The sequence below is a fragment of the Heterodontus francisci genome, chromosome 4 (genome assembly GCF_036365525.1).
Source record: "Heterodontus francisci isolate sHetFra1 chromosome 4, sHetFra1.hap1, whole genome shotgun sequence".
Lineage (NCBI taxonomy): Eukaryota > Metazoa > Chordata > Chondrichthyes > Heterodontiformes > Heterodontidae > Heterodontus > Heterodontus francisci.
The window spans coordinates 156,863,238-156,886,180 of NC_090374.1; the positions used below are offsets into that span (position 1 = coordinate 156,863,238).

A 22,943-nucleotide genomic window follows, 5' to 3' on the forward strand; every position below is an offset into this window, starting at 1 on the left:
AAGGGCTAGTCATGCTCTGAAATTATTGAATTCAATGTTCAGTCTGGAAGACTGTAGAGTGCTTAATTGGAAAATGAGGTGTTGTTCCTCGAGCTTGTGTGGATGCTCACTGGAACACTGCAGCAATCACAGGACAGAAATGTGGGCATGAAGGCAGGTAGGTGTGTTGAAATGGCAAGCAACCTGAAGCTCGGGGTTATGCTTTCAGACTGAGCAGAGGTGTTCCGCCAAGTGGTCACCCAATCTGCGTTTGGTCTCGCCAATATGGAGATGACTGCATTATGAGCGACAAATACAATATACTAATTTGAAAGAAGTACAAGTAAATTGCTGATTCACCTGAAAGGAGGGTTTGGGGCCTTGGATGGTGAGGACAGAGGAGGTAAAAGGGCAGGTATTACACCTCTTGTAATGGCATGGGAAGGTGCCGAGGGAGGGGGACAAGGTGTCAGAGTAATGGAGGAGTGGGCTAGGTTGCTGCGCAGGGAATGCTGACAGGGGAGGAGGGGAAGATGTGTTTGGTGGTGGCATCACGCTGGAGGTGGCAGAAGATGACCCTTTGGATGTGTAGGCTGGTGGGGTGGAAAGTGAGGATAAGGGGAACTCTGTCGCGGTTCTGGGAGGGAGGAGAAGGGGTCAGGGTAGAAGTGCAGGAAATGGGTCAGGCAAGGTTGAGGACCCTGTCAACCACAGTGGGGAGGAATCCTTAGTTGAGGAAAAAGGAAGACATATCAGAATCACTGTTGCATCATCAGAATAAATGCGTCGGAGATGAAGAAACTAGAGGAATGGAATTTAAAGGAAGCAGGGTGTGAGTCAGTGGAGTTATAATAAATATTAGTGGACAGTCTATCCCCAGAGATGAAGACTGAGATGACCAGTTTATGTCTCTGCTAAACCTCTGCCTTGTGAAATAATATTCAAACCTACATCAGAAAAAGAAGGGTGGGGTGGAGGCAAATAAAATTCACCTACAGCAGCTGGGCTATTGCATTCAGATGGGTGGTGATTTGCCAATCATAAGTCTATTTGTTTTGCTTCCCACCTTGGCTTTCATAACGTGGTGGTAGGAGGAAATTAATGTTTTTGAACCTCCTACTATCCAAATGTTCCTTTGCTTAAAATAATATTGGGTAAGAGGCATGGATAGAGAAATCTGTTACATGCCCTACAGCTGCCAATGGTGCTGCCTAGTTCTCACCAAAATTCACTTAATGACCTTTATTAAGCTGTACCTGATTGTGCACATTTATAAGTGATCCAGCAAAAAGGCAAAGGCCAAACTATCTTCCCCACATAGGAATAATGGTTCTACATTAACCTGAGATTCTATGCTTAACCTCATGTATATTATCAGCTTCCTTATGTATGTAACACCAATCTTTTTGTCTTTCACTCTGTTCTTGGTACTGTACTGTCCTATTGGGTATCTGCCATCAAGTTGGGAATAAGCTTTGACTGCCTCTAGCTCTACCTTGGCAAAATTGAAACCATCCTATCTAGCTCACACTAGAAACCTTATCACTGTATTGATAGAGCCTCTGGTCCTAGCCCCCTTCCTGCTACACACTCCAATTGAATTAGTCAGTGACCCTCGGTTCTCTGAGCTGAGTAGCAAAGCCCACTGTTAGAATGGGGGGGCTTTATTCCCTTACCACTTTTGGCTTCTGTTCAACACAAAAAGGCATTTCCAGGAGGTGGCAGTGTCTCCCTTGAACTGAAAGCTGCACTGTGTGTTGCACAAATGGGATGGGGTGTAATAGGATGAACAATTACTCTTTGACCATCATATTCTACATTGTACACCACCTGGATGTTAAATATCACAGTCATACTAAAATGAATAATTAATTTATTTAAGGTAATTATACAGATAAAGAAAACTACAACAAAACGCTGATGGTACAAATTCTCCTAAATCAGCAGATTATATCATTGCATTATTGTATTGATTAACATTCATTGCAACTGTGGAGTTGTTATATATATCCCCTACTGTCTGTGCACTTAGCTACTTATGGGTGCTGGCAAGGGTGCAGTAGAAGTCTCCTACCCTTGTTCTTTATTGTCAATCTAACATGAAAAATATAATAGCCATGCAGAAAAATGTACAAGACTGAAAAAACATTGAATCCATCACACTCATAACTGAGTTGAAAATCACTGTCGTTCTATATATTTCTTTATCCCTCAAAGCCTTGCTTTGCCAAAAATGTACCCAAACCCCCCTTTCTCTTTGCTGAAACCATCTCTATTCCAGGTCTGTTCCATAAAGTAGTTAAGTGCAAATTGTATGTTCACCTTCACAATTGGGAAGTTGAGTTACCTTCTTTTGTTGTTATTCCACATTTGATTTACTGGGAGGCTATGCTTTCGGCCACAGTCGATGGCACTGTGAACATGTTGCCTGAAAGCTGTTATTTTGTAAAGTCACTGGTGTAAGAAGTATATTAAAGGGGATGATTCTGTGCTCTCAATAGGACATTCTGGTCAGTGGGAGTGTGGTTTGAGGGTTTGGCTACAACATGGTAACTCCAATTCAGTGACCTCCAATCCCTGCAGGGAGCATCGGGTCATGACAAGATCCCTTAAACTCATCATCACATATACACACATTCCTTCCGTAACCCATGGGCACCACAGAGACTGGACTGTATACTGAACACTGGAAATAATATTTAACATTATAACTTTCCTTTGTTGAATTATGGTTTATTCTTTAATAGTGGTGTCCCTTCACCGGGGGCCACTTTGGTGCTGGGGTAACCCAGTGTCTCTTTACTTAAGATATTTTATTTATAAAAGGCATTGGCATATATTGAATCTTGCTTGCCTGAACAACTGAAGATAGTATCAACATTTCATTATGGATTCACTTATGAAATCATATCTCAAATTCCACCACATCTAGCTTGCACAACAGATTGAATGATTACTAGCCACAGAGCAATTTTACAATTACACTAGGTAACTTTTAATTTTAATCTTGTCATCTCCAGATTTCAGAAAATCTTTTTAATCCTTCCTATTATATTCTCATGCAAACTTCTCACTTTTGTTCATAAAAGATTATTACATTGTCATCTTCCATTTATCAGTACTTGTCCATTGCCAGCTTCCTAAAGTTTATTGCTCATTAACTTGTGGAAATCACAAAGCTTTTTTTAAAAAAAAAATTCTGGCTTATGATTGCTTCCTCCCTGAACTTACTCATTGCTGCTTCCATTGAGTTCTTCACCAATGAATGGAATTTTTAAAAAATTAATTTTCATTTGTGGGCATCACTGGCAAAGTTGACATGATCCATCCACAGTATGCCTGGAGAAGGTCGTGGTTAGCCTTCTTTAACCACTGCAATTCTTGTGGTGAAGGCACTCCCAGAGTGCTGCTATGTAGGGAGTTCCAGTATTCTGACCCAGCAACAATGAAGAAACAGTGATATCTGTCCATATCAGGATTGGTGTGTAACTTGGAGGGGAACTTGGGAGGTGATGGTGTTCCCATGCAATTGCTGCCCTTGTTCTTCTATGTGGTGTAGGTACCAGGTTTCAGAAGTGCTGCCAAAGAAGCCTTAACATAAAAACAGGCACACAATTATTTTCAGGTACTAAGACACAGGAACAAATCCTAATAATAATCAGAACTGAGTTACTTCAAGTTATATTGTCAGAAAAACATCTAAAATCTGAAAATATAATAGCGCAGACTGCACACTTAAAACAACCTTATTGAATAGTTTGAAGAAGTAGCAGAAAGAATAGACAAGGGCAATGCAGAAGGTGTAATTTATTTGGATGGCAGGGATCTGAGCTGTTTGCCTCTACTTCTGCTGAAACCAGATGGATGCACCACATAGAAGTGGTAGGAAGTATATGTTCACTAAGGGTATGCACATGGGTGTTTGACAAAATGGTTAGTTTTCTTTTAAAGAATGCCGCACAATTTACTGATTAGCAGCACTGCCATGCCTTGCCCATTAGTGCGGCCCAAGTGCCAAATCAACATTTCACTTGTTTCATGATGAATGTCAATGCATGATGAGACCCATTGGGCAAATGTGCAATGGGTGAATGAGTGGTCGAGGACTGTTTACTGCAAGGGAGGGGAGTGGGCGTGGGTAAAAAGTTCATGCCACATTCACTGGTCTCAAAGCCTAGGTGGAGGTTAGGGCACTTATCTTGGGCTTCTTGAGCTTCTTTCATATTGTTCTGAGTGTGGCTTCTGTTTTCCCATCAAAGCAAATAAATGAGAATGTGGCTTTTTCAACCTTTCAACATAGTGGGGTTGAGTTTCACTTTCACAATTCCACAGACCATCACTTCCCCAGACTCTGAATGCTGTTGCCATTTTTATTTAACAGGCACTGGCAGTGAAACATAATGAATAGCTGCAGAAAGAAAATCATTTTGCAAATCCTTTCCCAAGTTTCCAACTTATTTTAGAGGATTTTCCCTTGCTATTGGAGCTCTGCCTACACAGGTGTCTACCCTGAAAAAAACAGCATTTTACCTTGGAAACTAAAAGAGGGAAAACATCAGCATGGACTTGCGAGTGGCCTAAAAACCAGTTGGAAAGAAATCTTTAGTTGTAGAGATTCACTGATTGCAATTTGGAGACATAACTGAAAATGGATCAAAATATTAGCTGAGGGAGAGATCTTTATTGGTAATCAATAGTTTGTGCTTTTTATCTTTTGGAGCAATGTAGCTTGGATCATGGGAGACTGATAACTTGCGTGTTAGATTCCCTGTTGCTGAAAATGTCTCTTAAGTCTTCCATTAGTTTGTGCATCTACTGTTTGCTCACAACAATTTTAAACTATGTGCACAGTCATGTCTCCTGTGATCTAAAGGGAATCCCTGTTCTGTCGGGATCAGTGCTGAGACCTTTGCTGTTTGTAGTATATATAAATGATTTGGAGGAAAATGTATCTGGTCTGATTAGTAAGTTTGCGGACAACACAAAGGTTGGTGGAGTTGCGGATAATGATGAGGATTGTCAGAGGATACAGCGGGATATAGATCGGTTGGAGACTTGGGCGGAGTTTAATCCGGACAAATGTGAGATCATGCATTTTGGAAGGTCTAATGCAGGTGGGAGGTATGCAGTAAATGGCAGAACCCTTAGGAGTATTGACAGACAGAGAGATCTGTGCGTACAGGTCCACAGGTCACTGAAAGTGGCAGCGCAGGTGGATAAGGTAGTCAAGAAGGCATACGGCACGCTTGCCTTCATCGGTCGGGGCATAGGGTATAAAAATTGGCAAGTCATGTTGCAGCTGTACAGAACCTTAGTTAGGCCACACTTAGATTATTGCATGCGATTCTGGTCGCCACACTACCAGAAGGACATGGAGGCTTTGGAGAGGGTACAGAGGAGGTTTACCAGGATGTTGCCTGGTCTGGAGGGCATTAGCTATGAGGAGAGGTTGGAAAAACTCGGATTGTTTTCACTGGAACGACGGAGGTGGAGGGGCGACATGATAGAGGTTTACAAAGTTATGAGCGGCATGGACAGAGTGGATAGTCAGAAGCTTTTTCCCAGGGTGGAAGAGTCAGTTACGAGGGGACATAGATTTAAGGTGCGAGGGGCAAAGTTTAGAGGGGATGTGCGAGGCAAGTTTTTTACACAGAGGGTGGTGACTACCTGGAACTTGCTGCCAGGGGAGGTGGTGGAAGCAGATATGGTAGCGACGTTTAAGAGACATCTTGACAAATACATGAATATGAAGGGAATAGAGGGATATGGGCCCCGGAAGTGCAGAAGGTTTTAGTTTAGGCAAGCATCAAGATCGGCGCAGGCTTGGAGGGCCGAATGGCCTGTTCATGTGCTGTACTGTTCTTTGTTCTTTGTTCTTTGAAAGAAGTTCTAAATCTAAAAATAGTTTTGGACATCTGCTGTCTTCCCAGCATATGGATGTTTCACTTTTGTTGTGGGACTGCGTCTGGTTTTAAGATGAGAGAGAGCAAACTGGCAAGACCAGTTTATAAAAGCAAAATTCTGTGGATGCTGGAAATCTGAAATAAAAACAGAAATTGCTGGAAATACTCAGCAGGTCTGGCAGCATCTGTGGAGACAGAAGCAGAGTTAACGTTTCAGGTGTGTGATCTTTCATCAGAACTGGCAAAGGTTAGAAATGTAATAGGTTTTAAGAAGGTGAAGCAGGGATGGGGGGAAAGAGAACAAAAGGGAAGGTATGTGATAGGGCAGAGAGCAGGAGAGATAAAGTGACAAGGAGGTCATGGGGCAAAGGCAAAGAGAGTGTGCTAATGGTGTGATGAAAGACAAAGCATTAGTGCAGAGAGAGTGTTAATTTAAGAATAATGAACAGCTCTGTCCAAAAGCACAAACATGAAATAACAAGCTTAAGGCAGGTACATGGCAAAAAAAAAAGATAAAATAAAATAAAATAATAAAAAAAGGGCTAGTCATGCTCTGAAATTATTGAATTCAATGTTCAGTCTGGAAGACTTTAGAGTGCTTAATTGGAAAATGAGGTGTTGTTCCTCGAGCTTGTGTTGATGCTCACTGGAACACTGCAGCAATCCCAGGACAGAAATGTGGGCATGGAGGCAGGTAGGTGTGTTGAAATGGCAAGCAACCTGAAGCTCGGGGTCATGCTTTCAGACTGAGCAGAGGTGTTCCGCAAAGTGGTCATCCAATCTGCGTTTGGTCTCGCCAATATGGAGATGACTGCATTATGAGCGACAAATACAATATACTAATTTGAAAGAAGTACAAGTAAATCGCTGATTCACATGAAAGGTGTGTTTGGGGCCTTGGATGGTGAGGTCAGAGGAGGTAAAATGGCAGCTATTACACCTCTTGTAATGGCATGGGAAGGTGCCGAGGGAAGGGGACAAGGTGTCAGAGTAATGGAGGAGTGGGCTAGGTTGCTGCACAGGGAACGATCCCTTCGGAATGCTGACAGGGGAGGAGGGGAAGATGTGTTTGGTGGTGGCATCACGCTGGAGGTGGCAGAAGATGACCCTTTGGATGTGTAGGCTGGTGGGGTGGAAAGTGAGGATAAGGGGAACTCTGTCGCGGTTCTGGGAGGGAGGAGAAGGGGTCAGGGTAGAAGTGCAGGAAATGGGTCAGGCAAGGTTGAGGACCCTGTCAACCACAGTGGGGAGGAATCCTTAGTTGAGGAAAAAGGAAGACATATCAGAATCACTGTTGCATCATCAGAATAAATGCGTCGGAGATGAAGAAACTAGAGGAATGGAATTTAAAGGAAGCAGGGTGTGAGTCAGTGGAGTTATAATGAATATTAGTGGACAGTCTATTCCCAGAGATGAAGACTGAGATGACCAGTTTATGTCTCTGCTAAACCTCTGCCTTGTGAAATAATATTCAAACCTACATCAGAAATAGAAGGGTGGGGCGGAGGCAAATAAAATTCACCTATAGCAGCTGGGCTATTGCATTCAGATGGGTGGTGATTTGCCAATCATAAAGCTATTTGTTTTGCTTCCCACCTTGGCTTTCATAACGTGGTGGTAGGAGGAAATTAATGTTTTTGAACCTCCTACTATCCAAATGTTCCTTTGCTTAAAATAATATTGGGTAAGAGGCATGGATAGAGTAATCTGTTACATGCCCTACAGCTGCCAATGGTGCTGCCTAGTTCTCACCAAAATTCACTTAATGACCTTTATTAAGCTGTACCTGATTGTGCACATTTATAAGTGATCCAGCAAAAAGGCAAAGGCCAATCTATCTTCCCCACATAGGAATAATGGTTCTACATTAACCTGAGATTCTATGCTTAACCTCATGTATATTATCAGCTTCCTTATGTATGTAATACCAATCCTTTTGTCTTTCACTCTGTTCTTGGTACTGTACTGTCCTATTGGATATCTGCCATCAAGTTGGGAATAAGCTGTGACTGCCTCTAGCTCAACCTTGGCAAAATTGAAACCATCCTATCTCGCTCACACTAGAAACCTTATCACTGTATTGATAGAGCCTCTGGTCCTAGCCCCCTTCCTGCTACACACTCCAATTGAATTAGACAGTGACCCTCGGTTCTCTGAGCTGAGTAGCAAAGCCCACTGTTAGAATGGGGGGGCTTTATTCCCTTACCACTTTTGGCTTCTGTTCAACACAAAAAGGCATTTCCAGGAGGTGGCAGTGTCTCCCTTGAACTGAAAGCTGCACTGTGTGTTGCACAAATGGGATGGGGTGTAATAGGATGAACAATTACTCTTTGACCATCATATTCTACATTGTACACCACCTGGATGTTAAATATCACAGTCATACTAAAATGAATAATTAATTTATTTAAGGTAATTATACAGATAAAGAAAACTACAACAAAACGCTGATGGTACAAATTCTCCTAAACCAGCAGATTATATCATTGCATTATTGTATTGATTAACATTCATTGCAACTGTGGAGTTGTTATATATATCCCCTACTGTCTGTGCACTTAGCTACTTATGGGTGCTGGCAAGGGTGCAGTAGAACTCTCTTACCCTTGTTCTTTATTGTCAACCTAACATGAAAATATAATAGCCATGCAGAAAAATGTACAAGACGGAAAAAACATTGAATCCATCACACTCATAACTGAGTTGAAAATCACTGTCGTTCTATATATTTCTTTATCCCTCAAATCCTTGCTTTGCCAAAAATGTACCCAAACCCCCCTTTCTCTTTGCTAACACCATCTCTATTCCAGGTCTGTTCCATAAGGTAGTTGAGTGCAAATTGTATGTTCACCTTCACACTTGGGAAGTTGAGTTACCTTCTTTTGTTGTTACTCCACATTTGATTTACTGGGAGGCTATGCTTTCGGCCCCAGTCGATGGTACTGTGAACATGTTGACTGAAAGCTGTTATTTTGTAAAGTCACTGGTGTAAGAAGTATATTAAAGGGGATGATTCTGTGCTCTCAATAGGACATTCTGGTCAGTGGGAGTGTGGTTTGAGGGTTTGGCTACAACATGGTAACTCCAATTCAGTGACCTCCAATCCCTGCAGGGAGCATCGGGTCATGACAAGATCCCTTAAACTCATCATCACATAAACACACATTCCTTCCGTAACCCATGGGCACCACAGAGCCTGGACTGTATACTGAACACTGGAAATAATATTTAACATTATAACTTTGCTTTGTTGAATTATGGTTTATTCTTTAATAGTGGTGTCCCTTCACAGGGGGCCACTTTGGTGCTGGGGTAACCCAGTGTCTCTTTAGTTAAGATATTTTATTTATAAAAGGCATTGGCATATATTGAATCTTGCTTGCCTGAACAACTGAAGATAGTATCAACATTTCATTATGGATTCACTTATGAGATCATATCTCAAATTACACCACATCTAGCCTGCACAACAGATTGAATGATTACTAGCCACAGAGCAATTTTACAATTACACTAGGTAACTTTTAATTTTAATCTTGTCATCTCCAGATTTCAGAAAATCTTTTTAATTATTCCTATTATTTTCTCATGCAAACTTCTGACTTGTGTTCATAAAAGATTATTTCATTGTCATCTTCCATTTATCAGTACTTGTCCATTGCCAGCTTCCTAAAGTTTATTGCTCATTAACTTGTGGAAATCACAAAGCTTTTTAAAAAAAAAAATTCTGGCTTATGATTGCTTCCTCCCTGAACTTACTCATTGCTGCTTCCATTGAGTTCTTCACCAATGAATGGAATTTTTTTAGAATTAATTTTCATTTGTGGGCATCACTGGCAAAGTTGACATGATCCATCCACAGTATGCCTGGAGAAGGTCGTGGTTAGCCTTCTTTAACCACTGCAATTCTTGTGGTGAAGGCACTCCCAGAGTGCTGCTATGTAGGGAGTTCCAGTATTCTGACCCAGCAACAATGAAGAAACAGTGATATCTGTCCATATCAGGATTGGTGTGTAACTTGGAGGGGAACTTGGGAGGTGATGGTGTTCCCATGTAATTGCTGCCCTTGTTCTTCTATGTGGTGGAGGTACCAGGTTTGAGAAGTGCTGCCAAAGAAGCCTTGACATAAAAACAGGCACACAATTATTTTCAGGTACTGAGTCACAGAAACAAATCCTAATAATAATCAGAACTGAGTTACTTCAAGTTATATTGTTAGAAAAACATCTAAAATCTGAAAATATAATAGCGCAGACTGCACACTTAAAACAACCTTATTGAATATTTAGAAGAAGTAGCAGAAAGAATAGACATGGGCAATGTAGAAGGTGTAATTTATTTGGATTTTCAAAAGTACTTTGATAATACATAGTAGATTCATGCATAAGATCAGAGCCTGTGGAGTCGGGGCACAAGTAGCAGAATGGAAAACAGAGTTGGTCTTAAGGACTGTTACTCAGAATGGCAAAAGGTGTGAAGTCGTGTTCCACAGAGATTGGTGCCGGTATCATTGGGATTCACCAATTATGCAAATGATGTGGACTCAGGAATCAGAAGTACAATTTCAAAATTTTGGGATGTCAATTAATTGGGGGATATAGTCACTACTGAGAAGGACTGTGACAAATTGCAGTCAGACTTTAATAAGCTTGCAGAATGGGTGTGTAATTGGCAATTTACTTTGAAAATAGAGTACTGTGCAGTGTTCTGGTTGCCATATTATAAAATGTACATAGAGGCACTGGAAAGGGTGTAAAAAAGATTCATAAGGATACCAGAACTAAGAGCTTGAACCTATCAGAAAAGACTGAGCAGGCTGGGACACTTTTCTCCAGAAATAAGAAGACTGAAAGATGACTTGATAGAATCTTTAAGATTATGAAAGGGTTTGATAGGATAGATGTAGAGAAAATATTTCCACTTGTGGAAGAGTCCAAAACTAGCCACCGTAAATATGACGTAGTCACTAACAAATCCAATAGGGGATTCCGAAGGAATTTCTTTATCCTGACAGTGGTTAGAATGGGAAACTTACTTCCACATGGAGTACTTGAAGTGAGTAGCATCAGTGCATTTAAGGGAAAGCTAGACAGACAACAGGAAGAAAGGAATTGGAGGATATTCTGACAATGACAGATGAAGAGCCCCCTCTGGAGCTTGGACCAGTCGGTGCGAAGGGCCTGTTTCTATGTTGTGCATTCAAATTCCAAGTTGTTAAATCCATACCGATAACCACCACCTATCATCCGAAATGCGTCTGGTCTGCCTACAAATCGTCATCCCAGGGAGCTGGAGCAGAGTGAATGGACTGTGGTAAATCTATTACTGTGACTGGGTTAGAAATCCCAGTGGGATATCTGCTCCCAGGATAGGTTGAGCTCTTCGGGTGATAGTTCTTCTCCGCTGGACTCTTCCTTTTCACCAACTTGCCGAAACTGAACATCAGATTAATCCCAGCTATGACTATTAGGCTACCACCAACGAAACCAAGAACGACGGCGTATCCAACTGCCAGCTCGGTGCCAGCCGCTGTGTTGGGGATCACTTTGAGTCGATCCGTGTACCAGGACACCGGGATCAGAGTCAAGGTCCCTCCGATCACAAGAATGATTCCTCCTACTCCAGTTATCGGGTAGCTGGGGATGTCCGTCCAGCAGCGAACTCCAAAAGTTGCCACCAGGATGCCAGCAGCAGACACCACCATGGAAGCGATCATCAGACCGCGGGCTATGCTGATCACTTGATAGTCAAAGTAGGCATCATCGCTCAATCCGCAGGTCAGCTCCCGCACAGACTGCTCGTCCTTGCAGATCTCCCACAGACCCTGGTGGTGGATCTCATCCAGAGCCCCGTTGGGAATACTGGATACGTCTCTCCAGGCCGGAGCCGCAATGCAGGTGAGAATCAACACATAGCCCGAGGGGGCACAGACCAACCCCAAGATCATCACCACTGGGGTCCGCATGTTGAGTTAAACCCAACACCAATGGAAAACTGAATGCTTCAGTCCAACAGCCAGGATAGGAGTTGATGTGTAAAACCGCAACTATTGGAGTAGTGCAGGGCGAGTCAGACTCTTGGATTACACAGGAACCAGAAAGACAGGTTTTACTCTGCCACTCAACGTGAAAACACAGCATGCTGAGCTCATTCTACCCTTTACAATTAGTTTAGCTGCTGCAGCTCCGCCCCAACACTCAGGTGCATGACAACCCCACTTCTTTGAGGCACCATCCCTATCAAAACAAAAACATAGATTTTGTTAAAACGTAGATGAAGGCAAATTTATATGGTGCTAACTGTAATGTTTATTCTTGGGATGGGAGGGGGGGCCGCGGGAAAGAGAGCAAATCAAAGTGTTCTGCGATTACCTCAGCGTCCCCCCTAAGAGGAGTTTCTGTTTGGGTTTCGATAGACAGGCTTGCATACTGCATACCAGGCAGGTTTTCGTGTTCTGCTGGTATTCACAGAGGAATGAGAAATGCACCGACCGGTTTAGCCGATACTGTGCTGTGAACATTGCAGAAACGCACAACAACCTTGCTTCTGCAAAAATAGCAATCATCTACCAATAAAAACAGAAAATGCTGGAAAGGGAAAAAGGAGAAGACAAAAGAGGTCTGTGATAGGGTGGAAGGCAGGAGTAATTAACATTCCCTACCTCTGTTATTGCTTAAAAACTGTTACACCTCTTAACTACTTCCAGTTCTGACAAAAGGTCATCAATCTGAAAGGTTAACTCTGTTTCTCAGCAGGTGCGTCCTGACTTCTGAGCATTTCCAGCAGTTTCTGTTTTTGTTCCTAAATTGCCACTGTTTGTACAGAACATACGAATTAGGAGCAGAAGTAGGCCATTTGGCCCCTGGAGCCTCCTCCACATTCAATAAGATCATGGCTGATCTGTTTGTGTCTTGAATTCCACACTCCCATCTATCCCAATAACCTTTGACTCCCCTACCTAACAAGAATCTATCTACCTCCACCTTGAAAATATTCAATGACCTCCCTCCACCATCTTCTGAGGCAGAGAGTTCCAAAGTCGCACAACCCTCTGAGGGAAAAAATTCTCTTCATCTCTGTCCTAAAAGGGCGACCCTTAATTTTAAAACAGTACCCGCTACGTCTGGACTCACCCACAAGAGGAAACATCCTTTCCACATCCACCTTGTCAAGACTGTTCAGGATCTTATAAACTTCAACTGTTCAGCCTTTTCTCATAAGACCACCCGCTCATTCCAGGTATCAATCTAGTAAATCTCCTCATAACCGCCTCCAATGAATTCACATTCTTCCTTAAATAAGGAGACCAAAACAACACACAGTATTCGAGATGTGGTCTCACCAATGCCCTGTATAACTGAAGCATAACATCCTTACTTTTATTTTCAATTCTTCTCGTAAGGGTAGCATTCCATTAGCCTTCTTTATTACTTGCTGTACCTGCAGACTAACTTATTGTGACTCAGGCACTAGAACACCTAGATTAAAGGCCTGCTACCTGACCCGAACCTGACGGGACCCGACCACGTGTCGGGTTCGGATTGGGATGGGTCGCACTTCCGGGTCCGGCATTCGGGCTCGGATCGGGCCAGATCGTACACACTCTCTCACAACCTCAGGTAAGTGACTCTAATGTTAATTTACTTTTAAGACTTTAAAAGTAGTTTTGTTATAGTTATTTTAAGCTTGTGCAGATAAAGAACAAAGTGAAAAACAGAAGGTAAGTTAACTGATGGTCAGGACGGGCGCAGGAAAAAATTGAAGGACTAGGGCCGGGTCGGGCTCGGGCTCGGGCTCGGGTTGGGTCTCATATGCAGACCCGAGCAGGCCTTTAACCCAGATCCCTCTGCACTTCGGAATTCTGCAATTGTTCTGCATTTAAATAATACTCTGCTTTTTTATTCTTCCTGCCAAGGTGAATAACTTCACATTTTCCCACATTATACTCCATCTGCCAGATTTTTGTCCACTCACTCACCTATCTATATCGGTCTGCAACCTCCTTCTGTCCTCTTCACACCATAATTTCCTTACCTATCTTTGTGTCATCTGCAAATTTAGCTACCATGCTATCACTCCCCTTATCTAAGTCATTGATATAAATTGTAAAAAAGTTGAGGCCCCAGCACAGACCCCTGCAGGACTCCATTCGTCACATCCTACCAATCAGAACAGGACTCATTTATGCATACTCTCTGTTTTCTGCCAGCCAGCCAATCTTCTATCCATGCTAATATGTTACCCCCTACACCATGAGCTCCTACTTTGCACAATAACTTTTTATGTGGCATCTTGTCAAATGCCTTCTGGAAATCCGAGTACAGTACGTCAATGGACTCCCCTTTATCCATAGCGCATGTTACTCCTTCAAAGAACTCCAACAAATTGGTTAAACATGATTTCCCTTTCACAAAACTATGCTGACTATTCCCGCTTACCTTGAGTTTTTCTAAGTGCCCAGCTATAACCTCCTTAATGATCGATTCTAACACCTTCCCATGACAAACATGAAGCTAACTGACCTGTTATCTGCCTCACCCCTTCTTGAATAGAGGGGTTATATTTGCTACTTTCAAGTCTGATGGAACTTTTCCAGAGTCTAGCGAATTTAGAAAAATTAACACCTCATTAGCCACCTCTTTTAAGACCCTAGGATGAAGTCATCAGGACCCAGGGACTTGTCAGCCTGCAGCTCCATCAGTTTGCTCAGTACAGCTTCCCTGCTGATTGTAATTTCACCAAGTTCCTCTCTTCCTTCCACCTCCTGATTTGCAGCTATTACTGGAATGTTTTTTGTATCCTCTATAGTGAAGACAGAAGAAAAATATTTGTTCATTTCATCCACCATTTCCTTATTATCTACTATTAACTCCCCATTCTCACTCTCTAGAGGAGCAACACTCACTTTACTTACTCGTTTCCTTTTTAAATACCTGTAGAAACTCTTTCTATCTGTTTTTACATTTCTAGCTAGCTTCCTCTCATACTCTAATTTATTTCTCCTGATTCACCTTTTAGTCATTTTCTGCTATTCTTTATATTCTGACCAATCCTGACCTACCACTCATCTTTGTGCAATTATATGCTTTTTCCTTAAGTTTGATACTTTCCTTAACCTCTTTAGTTAACCACGTATGGTGGGTCCTCCCCTTAGAGTTTTTCTTTATAGTAGGAATATTCTTATTCTGAGTATTCTGAAATATCCCCTTAAATGTCTGCCACTGCTTCTGAGGGGGGACCTGACTGAGGTATACAAAATTAAGAGGGGCATAGATAGGTTAGATAGGAAGAAACTTTTTCCCTCAGCAGAGGTGTCAAAAACCAGGGGGCATAGATTTAAGGTAAGGTTTAGAGGGGATTTGAGGAAAAATTTTTTCACCCAGAGGGTGGTTGGAATCTGGAACACACTGCCTGAAGAGGTGGTGGAGGCAGGAACCCTCACAACATTTAAGAGGTATTTCGATGAGCATTTGAAATGTCATAGCATACGAGGCTACAGGCCAAGTGCTGGAAAATGGGATTAGAATAGATAGGTTCAATGGCCGGCACTGACACGATGGGCGGAAGGGCCTGTTTCTGTGCTGTAACTCTATGACACTAAACTATCTCAAAAGCATTCTATGAACTCCTCATCCAGGCTACTATTGCCAATCTGATTTTTCCAATTTATATGTAGATTAAAATCACCTATGATTATTGCCATCCCTTTATCACAAGCACGCAATATTTCTTCTTGTATATTTCGTTCTACATTGTGGTTACTGTTAGGGGGCCTATAAACCACTAGTGTCCTCTCCTCATAATTTCACCCATTTAGCCCTGGTATCATTCTGGTGAATTTGTGTTGCACCCCTTCCTCCAAGGCCACTATATTCTTCATGAGGTACAGAGGCCAGACCCGAACACGTCACTCCAGATGGGGTCTATCCAAAAGTTTTATATAACTGTATCATAACTGTATCCCTTTCTATTCCAACTCCCTTGAGATAGACACCAACATTCAGTGAGCCTTTTTGATTTTTTTGTATGTGCCCACTTGGTTTTGCTAATTTCTGCACATGGACCACTAAGTCTCTCTATTTCTACATAATTCCTAGCTTTTCACCATTTAGAAAATACTCTGATCTATCTTTTTAGATCCAAAGTAGATGACCTCACACTTTCCCATATTGAACTCCATCTGCAACAGTTTTACTCACTCACTTATAACAACAACTTGCATTTATATAACACCTTTAATATAATAAAATGTCCCAAGGCACATTACAGGAGCCTTATCAAACAAAATTTGACACCAAGCCACATAAGGAGATATTAGGACAGATGACCAAAAGCTTTATCAAAGAGGAAGGTTATAAGGAGCATCTTAAAGAAGAAGAGAGAGGTGGAGAAGGAATTAGTAAGGGAATTCAGGAGCTTAGGGCCTAAGCAGCTGTATGGCCACCAATGGTGGAGCAATTAAAATCGGGGATGTGCAAGAGGCAGATTTGGAAGAACGCCGTGATCTCAGAAAATTCTAGGACTAGAAAAGGTTACAGAGGTGGGAGGGAGCAAGGCCATGGAGGGATTTGAAAACAAAGTGGAGAATTTTAAAATTGAGACATTACTGGACTGGAAGCCATTGTGAGTCAATGAGCACAGGAGCAATGGGTGAATAAGATTTGGTGTGAGTTAGAGTAAGGGCAGTAGAATTTTGGATGAGCTCAAGTTTATGGAGGGTGGAAGATGGGAGGCCAGCCAGGAGAGCATTGGAATAGTTGAATCTAAAGGTAACAAATGCATGGATGAAGGTTTTAGCTGCAGATGAGCTAAGGCAGGGGCAGAGATGGGCAATGTTATGGAGATGGGAGTAGACAGGCTTGGTGATGGACATGATATGGGTCAGAAGCATAGCTCAGGGTCAAATAGGACATCAAGATTACGAATGGTCAGCCTCAGACAGGGACAGGGATGGAGTCAATGGCTAGGGAACAGAGTTTGCGTCAGGGATCAAATACAGCTTCAGTCTTCCCGGTACTTAGTTGAAGGAAATTTCTGTTCATCCTATACTGGATATCAGACAAGCAGTGTGACAAATCAGAGGCAGTGGAAAGCTCAAAAGAGCAAAAGAGGTGGTGGTGCAATAGAGATGGATGTCATCAGCAGAGGGTACATTTAATCTAACAATATCCTTTTGCGACTTTCTGCTTCCATCTACACTATTTACTACAGGGTTGACCAACATACAGCTTGTGGGCCAGGATCAGGCCCACCAAAGGTTTCCATCCGGCCTGCGGATGTACTTCAGAGATGAGAAATTTCCCATTGTCTTCTATCAGATTGGCTTTTTTAAAATTCGCGCTGAGTTTCACAGTTGACAGGTGCTGCATGAGAGCGGTAACAACGATTTCCCAACTTTGGACGGATTCAGGGTTTTCCCAACAGGTTCCAACTTTTTGGAAAACCCCGAATCCATCCAAAGTTCTGAAACTGCTGTTACTGCTCTCATGCAGCAGCCGTCAGCTATGAAACTCAGTGCGATTTAAAAAACTGACCAACCACAAAGCTGCTGTACTGAGTACTCACACTCCCTGCAACTGTCAGAGAGAGAGAAAGAGTTGGGGGTGGGGGGTGGGGGGGTGGACAGACAGAGAGACAGAGAGAAGGGGGACAAAGAGAAAGAAGGGGCATAGAGAGAGAGAGGGGGACAGAGAGAGAGGGGGGGCAGAGAGAGGAGGAACAGAGAGAGAGAGAGAGGCGGGACAGGGAGGGAGAGGGAGGACAAAGAGAGAGGAGGGAGGAAAAAGAGAGAGAGGGACAGAGATAGAGGGGGAGGGGGGACAGAGAGAGAATGGGGGGCACAGAGTGAGGGTGACGGGGGAGGAACAACACAGAGAGAGGGAACACAGGGAGAGAGGGAGAGAGAGTGATCATGATCACTCCTGATAGATGGACATCTATCCAGAATACTCCTCATCGCTCCAAGTGTGCGGGCAAATATTGATTACTTGTGCAAGCAGAAAAATGGCAGGTATCTCACTAAATCAGTATCCAACATAGTGAAGAGAAAGTAAGTCAATAAATTAATCTTCTCATTTAAACCTTCTTCACAAAAATGCACATTAGATTAATAGTACGATAAATTTTTAATGCCTTTATCTTTCCGAAATTGTCTCACCGGCCCCCCATGTAAGACAAAAATTATAATGTGGCCCCATGCAAAAATGTTGGACAACCCTGATTTGCTATGTCACGTTGCTTAGTGTCAGCATCAAACTTGGATATATGGCTCTCTATTCCTTGGTGGAAATGATTTATAAATACAGTGAAAAGCTGAGGCCCCAATACAGGTCACTGCAGGACACCACAGCGGGAATTTAAAGCAAACGGCACAGGTCTCGGTGGCAGCACCAGAAGCGAGTGCCATTACCACAGGAGAGAAATGTGGCTGGCCAAACACAACTGCGGCCTGCTGACCAATTAGGAAAGGGGAGGTGTGGCACTTTGCAATCAAACAGCAGAGGCAGGAAACGAGGCACTGATGGCGACATCATCTGACTCAACTGCATATGCTGGTTCCATATTTAAAGGGCTGCCAGCCCTACATTCACTGCTGCCTGGTTTGAAGGAGTGCCCTCCTAAGTACTCTGAAGAACCCTGCTGCTGCCTCAGCTTCCTAATACGCAAGGGCCTAAACGTGAACCTGCAGCGACCATGGCTGAAGAAAGACTCAGGGTGGATCCAGGGTTCAGCAATGCCTCCCTGCAGGTTCTCCTCCAGGCTGCAAGGGACAGGCGGGAGATCCTCTTCCCCAGGGACAGGGGGAGGAGATTTGCCCGCCTGACCAAGCAAGCCTGGCTGGAGATAGCGGAGGAGGTTAGCAGACATGGGATCACTCCCAGGACATGGATCCAGTGCAGGAAGCTGGTCAATGATTTGATCTGGGCTGCTAAGAAGAGAACTCCAAACACTTTTGCCCTTTTGGGCATTGCATGCGGCAGAGCAAGAGGGAGCATTTGGTGGAATGGGAGTGACCACCCAGTCATGTGCAGCACAAAGTTCTGCTCGATTGAATGCTGCGTGGCAGTGTGCTTAACTCGGGAATTTGGTAAGTGTGGGAATTTGATGCACTGAGGGAGGAGGTGCTGTTCTGGTCTTCTGCAGAACAAGGAGTGATCTGAAAGAGGGAACTGGAGACAGTGAGACCTGAGAGCTCTGAAGCATTAATTAGGTAAGCAGGTAAGTGATTGGGTGGCGAGTTTTAAGGGTTATTTTTTTTCTTTTCTGAACTGGAGCAATAGTTTAAACTGGTACAGGGGAGAAGTAAGTATTGTATTAAATTTGTAAGCTTAACTAATTAAACTACTTAATATAACTACAAATTATCATTCAGTGATATTTCTAAACTTGAAACCTAATTAGTTAATGAAAACACGGGCAGGGTAGGTGATGTGTTGCAGGAGCTGGTGGACACCAGTGTGATCCAGAGCAACCACATCAGCAGTAAGTATCTGCAGCTCGAGGAACTTCAGCTTGGGCTTGATGAGCTGGGTACGAGATTTGGACACTGCAATGCATCAGGGAGGGGGATAGTTACCTGGACACTTTGTTCCAGCAGGCATCACACCTCTTAGACTAGGTATTTCAGATTTGGTCCATCCTCGGGGACAGAGGGTGTGACTACGAGTGAGGCAGGTATGGGGATCAAGAAGGTAGCAATGGAATAGGCTCAGCCCTTGCACTTGTCCAACAGGTAAGAGGTTCTTGCAGCTTGTGTGGATGAGAGCAGGGGCTGCAGGGAGGATGAGTAAACTGACCACAGCACAGTGGTGCAGGAGGCCATTCAAGTGGCAAGAGTAAAAAGGAATGTAGTGGTAGTAGGGGACAGTATAATGAGGGGGATAAATACTGTTCTCTGCAGCCGAGAGTGTAAGTCCTGAAGGATAGGTTGCCTGCCCGGTACCAGAGTTCGGGATATATGCTCAGGGCTAGAGAGGAACTTGGAGTGGGAGGAGAAGGATCCAGTTGTCATGGTCCATGTTGGTGCCAACTACATAGGTAAGACTAAGGAAGAGGTTATGCTGAGAGAGTGTGAGCAGCTAGGACCTAAATTAAAAACCAGAACCACAAAGGTAATAATCTCTGGATTACTACCTGAGCCACGAGCAAATTGGCATAGGGTAAATAAGATCAGAGAGTTGAAAGCATGGCTCAAGGATTGGTGTGGGAGAAATGGGTTTCGATTCATAGGGCATTGGCACCAGTACTGGCAAAAGAGGGAGCTGTACCATTGGGACAGCCTTCACCTTAACTATGCTAGGACCAGTAGAAGACACAAAAAGCATACCATGAATAGCAGAAAATCAAGAGGCAAAAGGGAGCAAGGAAGTTAAAACAATCACTATCACTACAGAAAAGTTACTAGGAAAACTAATGGGACTGAAGGCTGACAAGTCCCCTGGACCTGATGGCCTGCATCTTAGGGTCTTAAAAGAAGTGGCTGCAGAGATAATGGATACATTGGTTGTAATCTTCCAAAATTCCCTAGATTCTGGAAAGGTCCCAGCGGATTGGAAAACTGCAAATGTAACACCTCTATTCAAGAAAGGAAAGTGACAGAAAGCAGGAAACAATAGGTGAGATAGCCAAACATCTATCATTGGGAAAATTCTAGAATCCATTACTAAGGAAGTAGTAGCAGGACATTTAGAAAATCATTAATGGAATCAGCCAGAGTCAACATGGTTTTATGAAAGGGACATCATGTTTGACTAATTCATCAGAGTTCTTTGAGGATGTAACAAGCAGGGTGGATAAAGGGGAACCCGTATTTGTAATATATTTGGATTTCCAAAAGGCATTCAATAAGGTGCCATATAAAAGGTTACTACACAAGATAAGAGCTCATGGTGTTGGGAGTAATATATTAGCATGGATAGAGGATTGGCTAACTAATAGGAAACAGAGAGTCGGGATAAATGGGACATTTTCAGTTGGAAAACTGTAACTAGTGGAGTGCCACAGAGATCAGTGCTGGGGCCTCAACTATTTATGATCTATATTAATGACTTGGATGAAGGGACTGAGTGTATTGTAGCCAAATTTGCAGACAACACAAAGATAGGTAGGAAAGCAAGCTGTGAGGAAAATACAAAGTGTCTGCAAAGGAATATAGAAACATTAAGTGAGTGAGCAAAAGTTTAGCAGATGGATTATAATGTGGGAAAATGTAAGGTTGTCCAATTTGGCAGGAAGAATATAGAAGCAGAATATTATTTACATGGATAGAGACTGCAGAATGCTGTGGTACAGAGGGACCTGGGTGTCCTTGTACATGATCAAAAAAAGCTAGCATGCAGGTACAGCAAGTAATTAGGAAGGCAAATGGAATGTTGGCATTTATTGCAAGGAGGATGGAGTATTAAAGTAAAGAAGTCTTACTGTAACTGTACAGGGCATTAGTGAGACCACACCTAGAATATTGCGTAGTGTTTTAGTCTCCTTACTTAGGGAGGGATATACTTGCTTTGGAAGCAGTTCAGAGAAGGTTCACTTGGCTGATTTCTGGGATGAAGGAGTAGTCTAATGAGGAAAGGTTGAGAAGAATAGGGCTATATTCCTTGGAGTTTAGAAGAATGAAGGTGATTTTATTGACACATATAAGATTCTAAGAGGGCTTGACAGAGTAGATACTGAGAGATTGTTTTCCCTCATGGAGGAACCTAGAACTAGGGGCAGTTTCAAATTAAGGGGTCCCCTTTTAAGAAGGAGATGAGGAGAAATTTCTTCTCGGGGTCATTAATCTTTGGAATTCTCTTCCCCAGAGAGCAGTGGAGACTAGGTCATTGAATATATTTAAGGCTGAGTTAGACAGATTTTTGATCAACAAGGGAGTCAATGGTTATGGGGGGCAGGCAGGAAATTGGTCAGGCCACAATCAGTTCAGCCATGATCTTATTGAATGGCGGAACAGGCTCGAGGGGCCAAATGGCCTGCTCCTGCTCCTAGTTCTTATCTTCTTAGGTGTGCATTGAGAAAGGGCAGCAGGACATGTTGCCTGAGGCTTGGCTGCATCTCGGTGAGAGGTGGACATTAGTCATTGTATAACCCCAAAAGGTCCCTTGAGAGAGGCCACATGCAGGAGGCATATGTGTGCCCCCATCATGGACCGCTGGACTATCACCATCAGAGGTCTTGGGCTTGTCCCTGCTGGGAGGTTAACTTTGTTTATCATTGTGTCTGCAGGAGAAGACAGCCCACAATCAAAAAGAGCCTGACATAATGCGCAATGGAGTAGCTCATCTCCATGGCTTAAGCCTGGAGGAGGAGGCCATGGAACTGGCAGGGCAGCAAGTTGGCTGCTTCATAGCTGATGGTGAGACGGGTGCCTACCCAAGAGAGTAAGTGAGCATCTCCTGGGGCACAAAGGTGCATCTGCTAAAATGAGCCATGCTGCTCATGTGTTCATCACAGCATAAATGGAGCTTCATAGTAGGAGTCGTTGGAATGTCAGGATGGGCAACCCTTAACCCTTCAATGTCTCTGTTCTTTCATGCAGGTCAAGACAAATGTCAAGAACAAAGAGCTCGAGACAACCAGCCACCTCTGAGGAGGAGGAGGGAGCCTCAGAGGGTGCACCCTTACGTCATTCCCCCGCACCCTCCACCAGCGCAGATACTCCCATGTCAGTGGGTGTCCGGTTATTGTTAGATTCGGGCACAAACCTGGTGAGCACATCACAGACATGCCGAGCAGCTGACGGAGGCTGTGACAGTCAGACCACTGTGGGAGGCCTGGCCCATGCTGAGCCCCAGGCTGATGACATGCCTCTGGTGTCGCTGGCAATATGGGAAATGCTGCAGCGAGATGATAGGCAGAATCTGGCAGAGATGGCAGGGGCAATGCATACCCAAGTGCGGACAATGGAGGAGTCCATCCAAGTCTTGAGTGCTGCACTGTTTCTGCCTATTGTGTGTTTGGCTTCTTCATTGAGAGATTGGCGACTCTGATGACGAGCCAGATCCAGCAGACCAATCAGTGGCTGCCGGAGATGCACGCAGACCTGCAAGCATCACGTTGTCC

At 43.4% G+C, this 22,943-nt stretch overlaps 2 protein-coding genes across 7 annotated transcripts in view; one reads left to right on the forward strand and one right to left on the reverse strand.

The window, feature by feature from the left end:
* mboat4 (membrane bound O-acyltransferase domain containing 4) overlaps positions 1-22,943 on the forward strand; it is a 76,277-nt gene that overhangs the window by 21,113 nt on the left and 32,221 nt on the right. Inside the window, exon 1 of one of the 3 annotated variants that reach the window (XM_068030422.1) lies at positions 11,712-11,779. The exons of 1 other annotated variant lie outside the window; for it this stretch is intronic. The gene's annotated coding sequence lies outside the window, so the exon portion shown is untranslated. Of the gene's footprint in view, positions 1-11,711; positions 11,780-22,943 lie in introns of those variants that run through there. One more of the 3 variants, XM_068030421.1, reaches the window with a different exon arrangement.
* Positions 1,926-14,565, reverse strand: LOC137369346 (claudin-23-like). 4 transcript variants are annotated; one of them, XR_010974932.1, is made up of 4 exons: positions 12,254-12,340; positions 11,109-12,118; positions 9,642-10,001; positions 1,926-3,570 (listed from the first exon to the last, which is right to left on the reverse strand). XR_010974932.1 is itself a non-coding variant. In XM_068030426.1 (3 exons), the coding sequence occupies exon 2, from the start codon at positions 11,845-11,847 to the stop codon at positions 11,149-11,151; it is 699 nt and encodes a 232-aa protein (XP_067886527.1). In that variant the 5' UTR covers positions 11,848-12,118; positions 14,519-14,565; the 3' UTR covers positions 8,331-10,001; positions 11,109-11,148. The 4 variants fall into 4 exon arrangements, 2 of the variants coding, with proteins under 2 accessions (XP_067886527.1, XP_067886525.1); XR_010974931.1 differs by lacking the exon at positions 1,926-3,570 and having other exon boundaries at positions 8,331-10,001; positions 10,918-12,118; positions 12,254-12,341; XM_068030426.1 differs by lacking the exons at positions 1,926-3,570; positions 12,254-12,340 and adding an exon at positions 14,519-14,565 and having other exon boundaries at positions 8,331-10,001.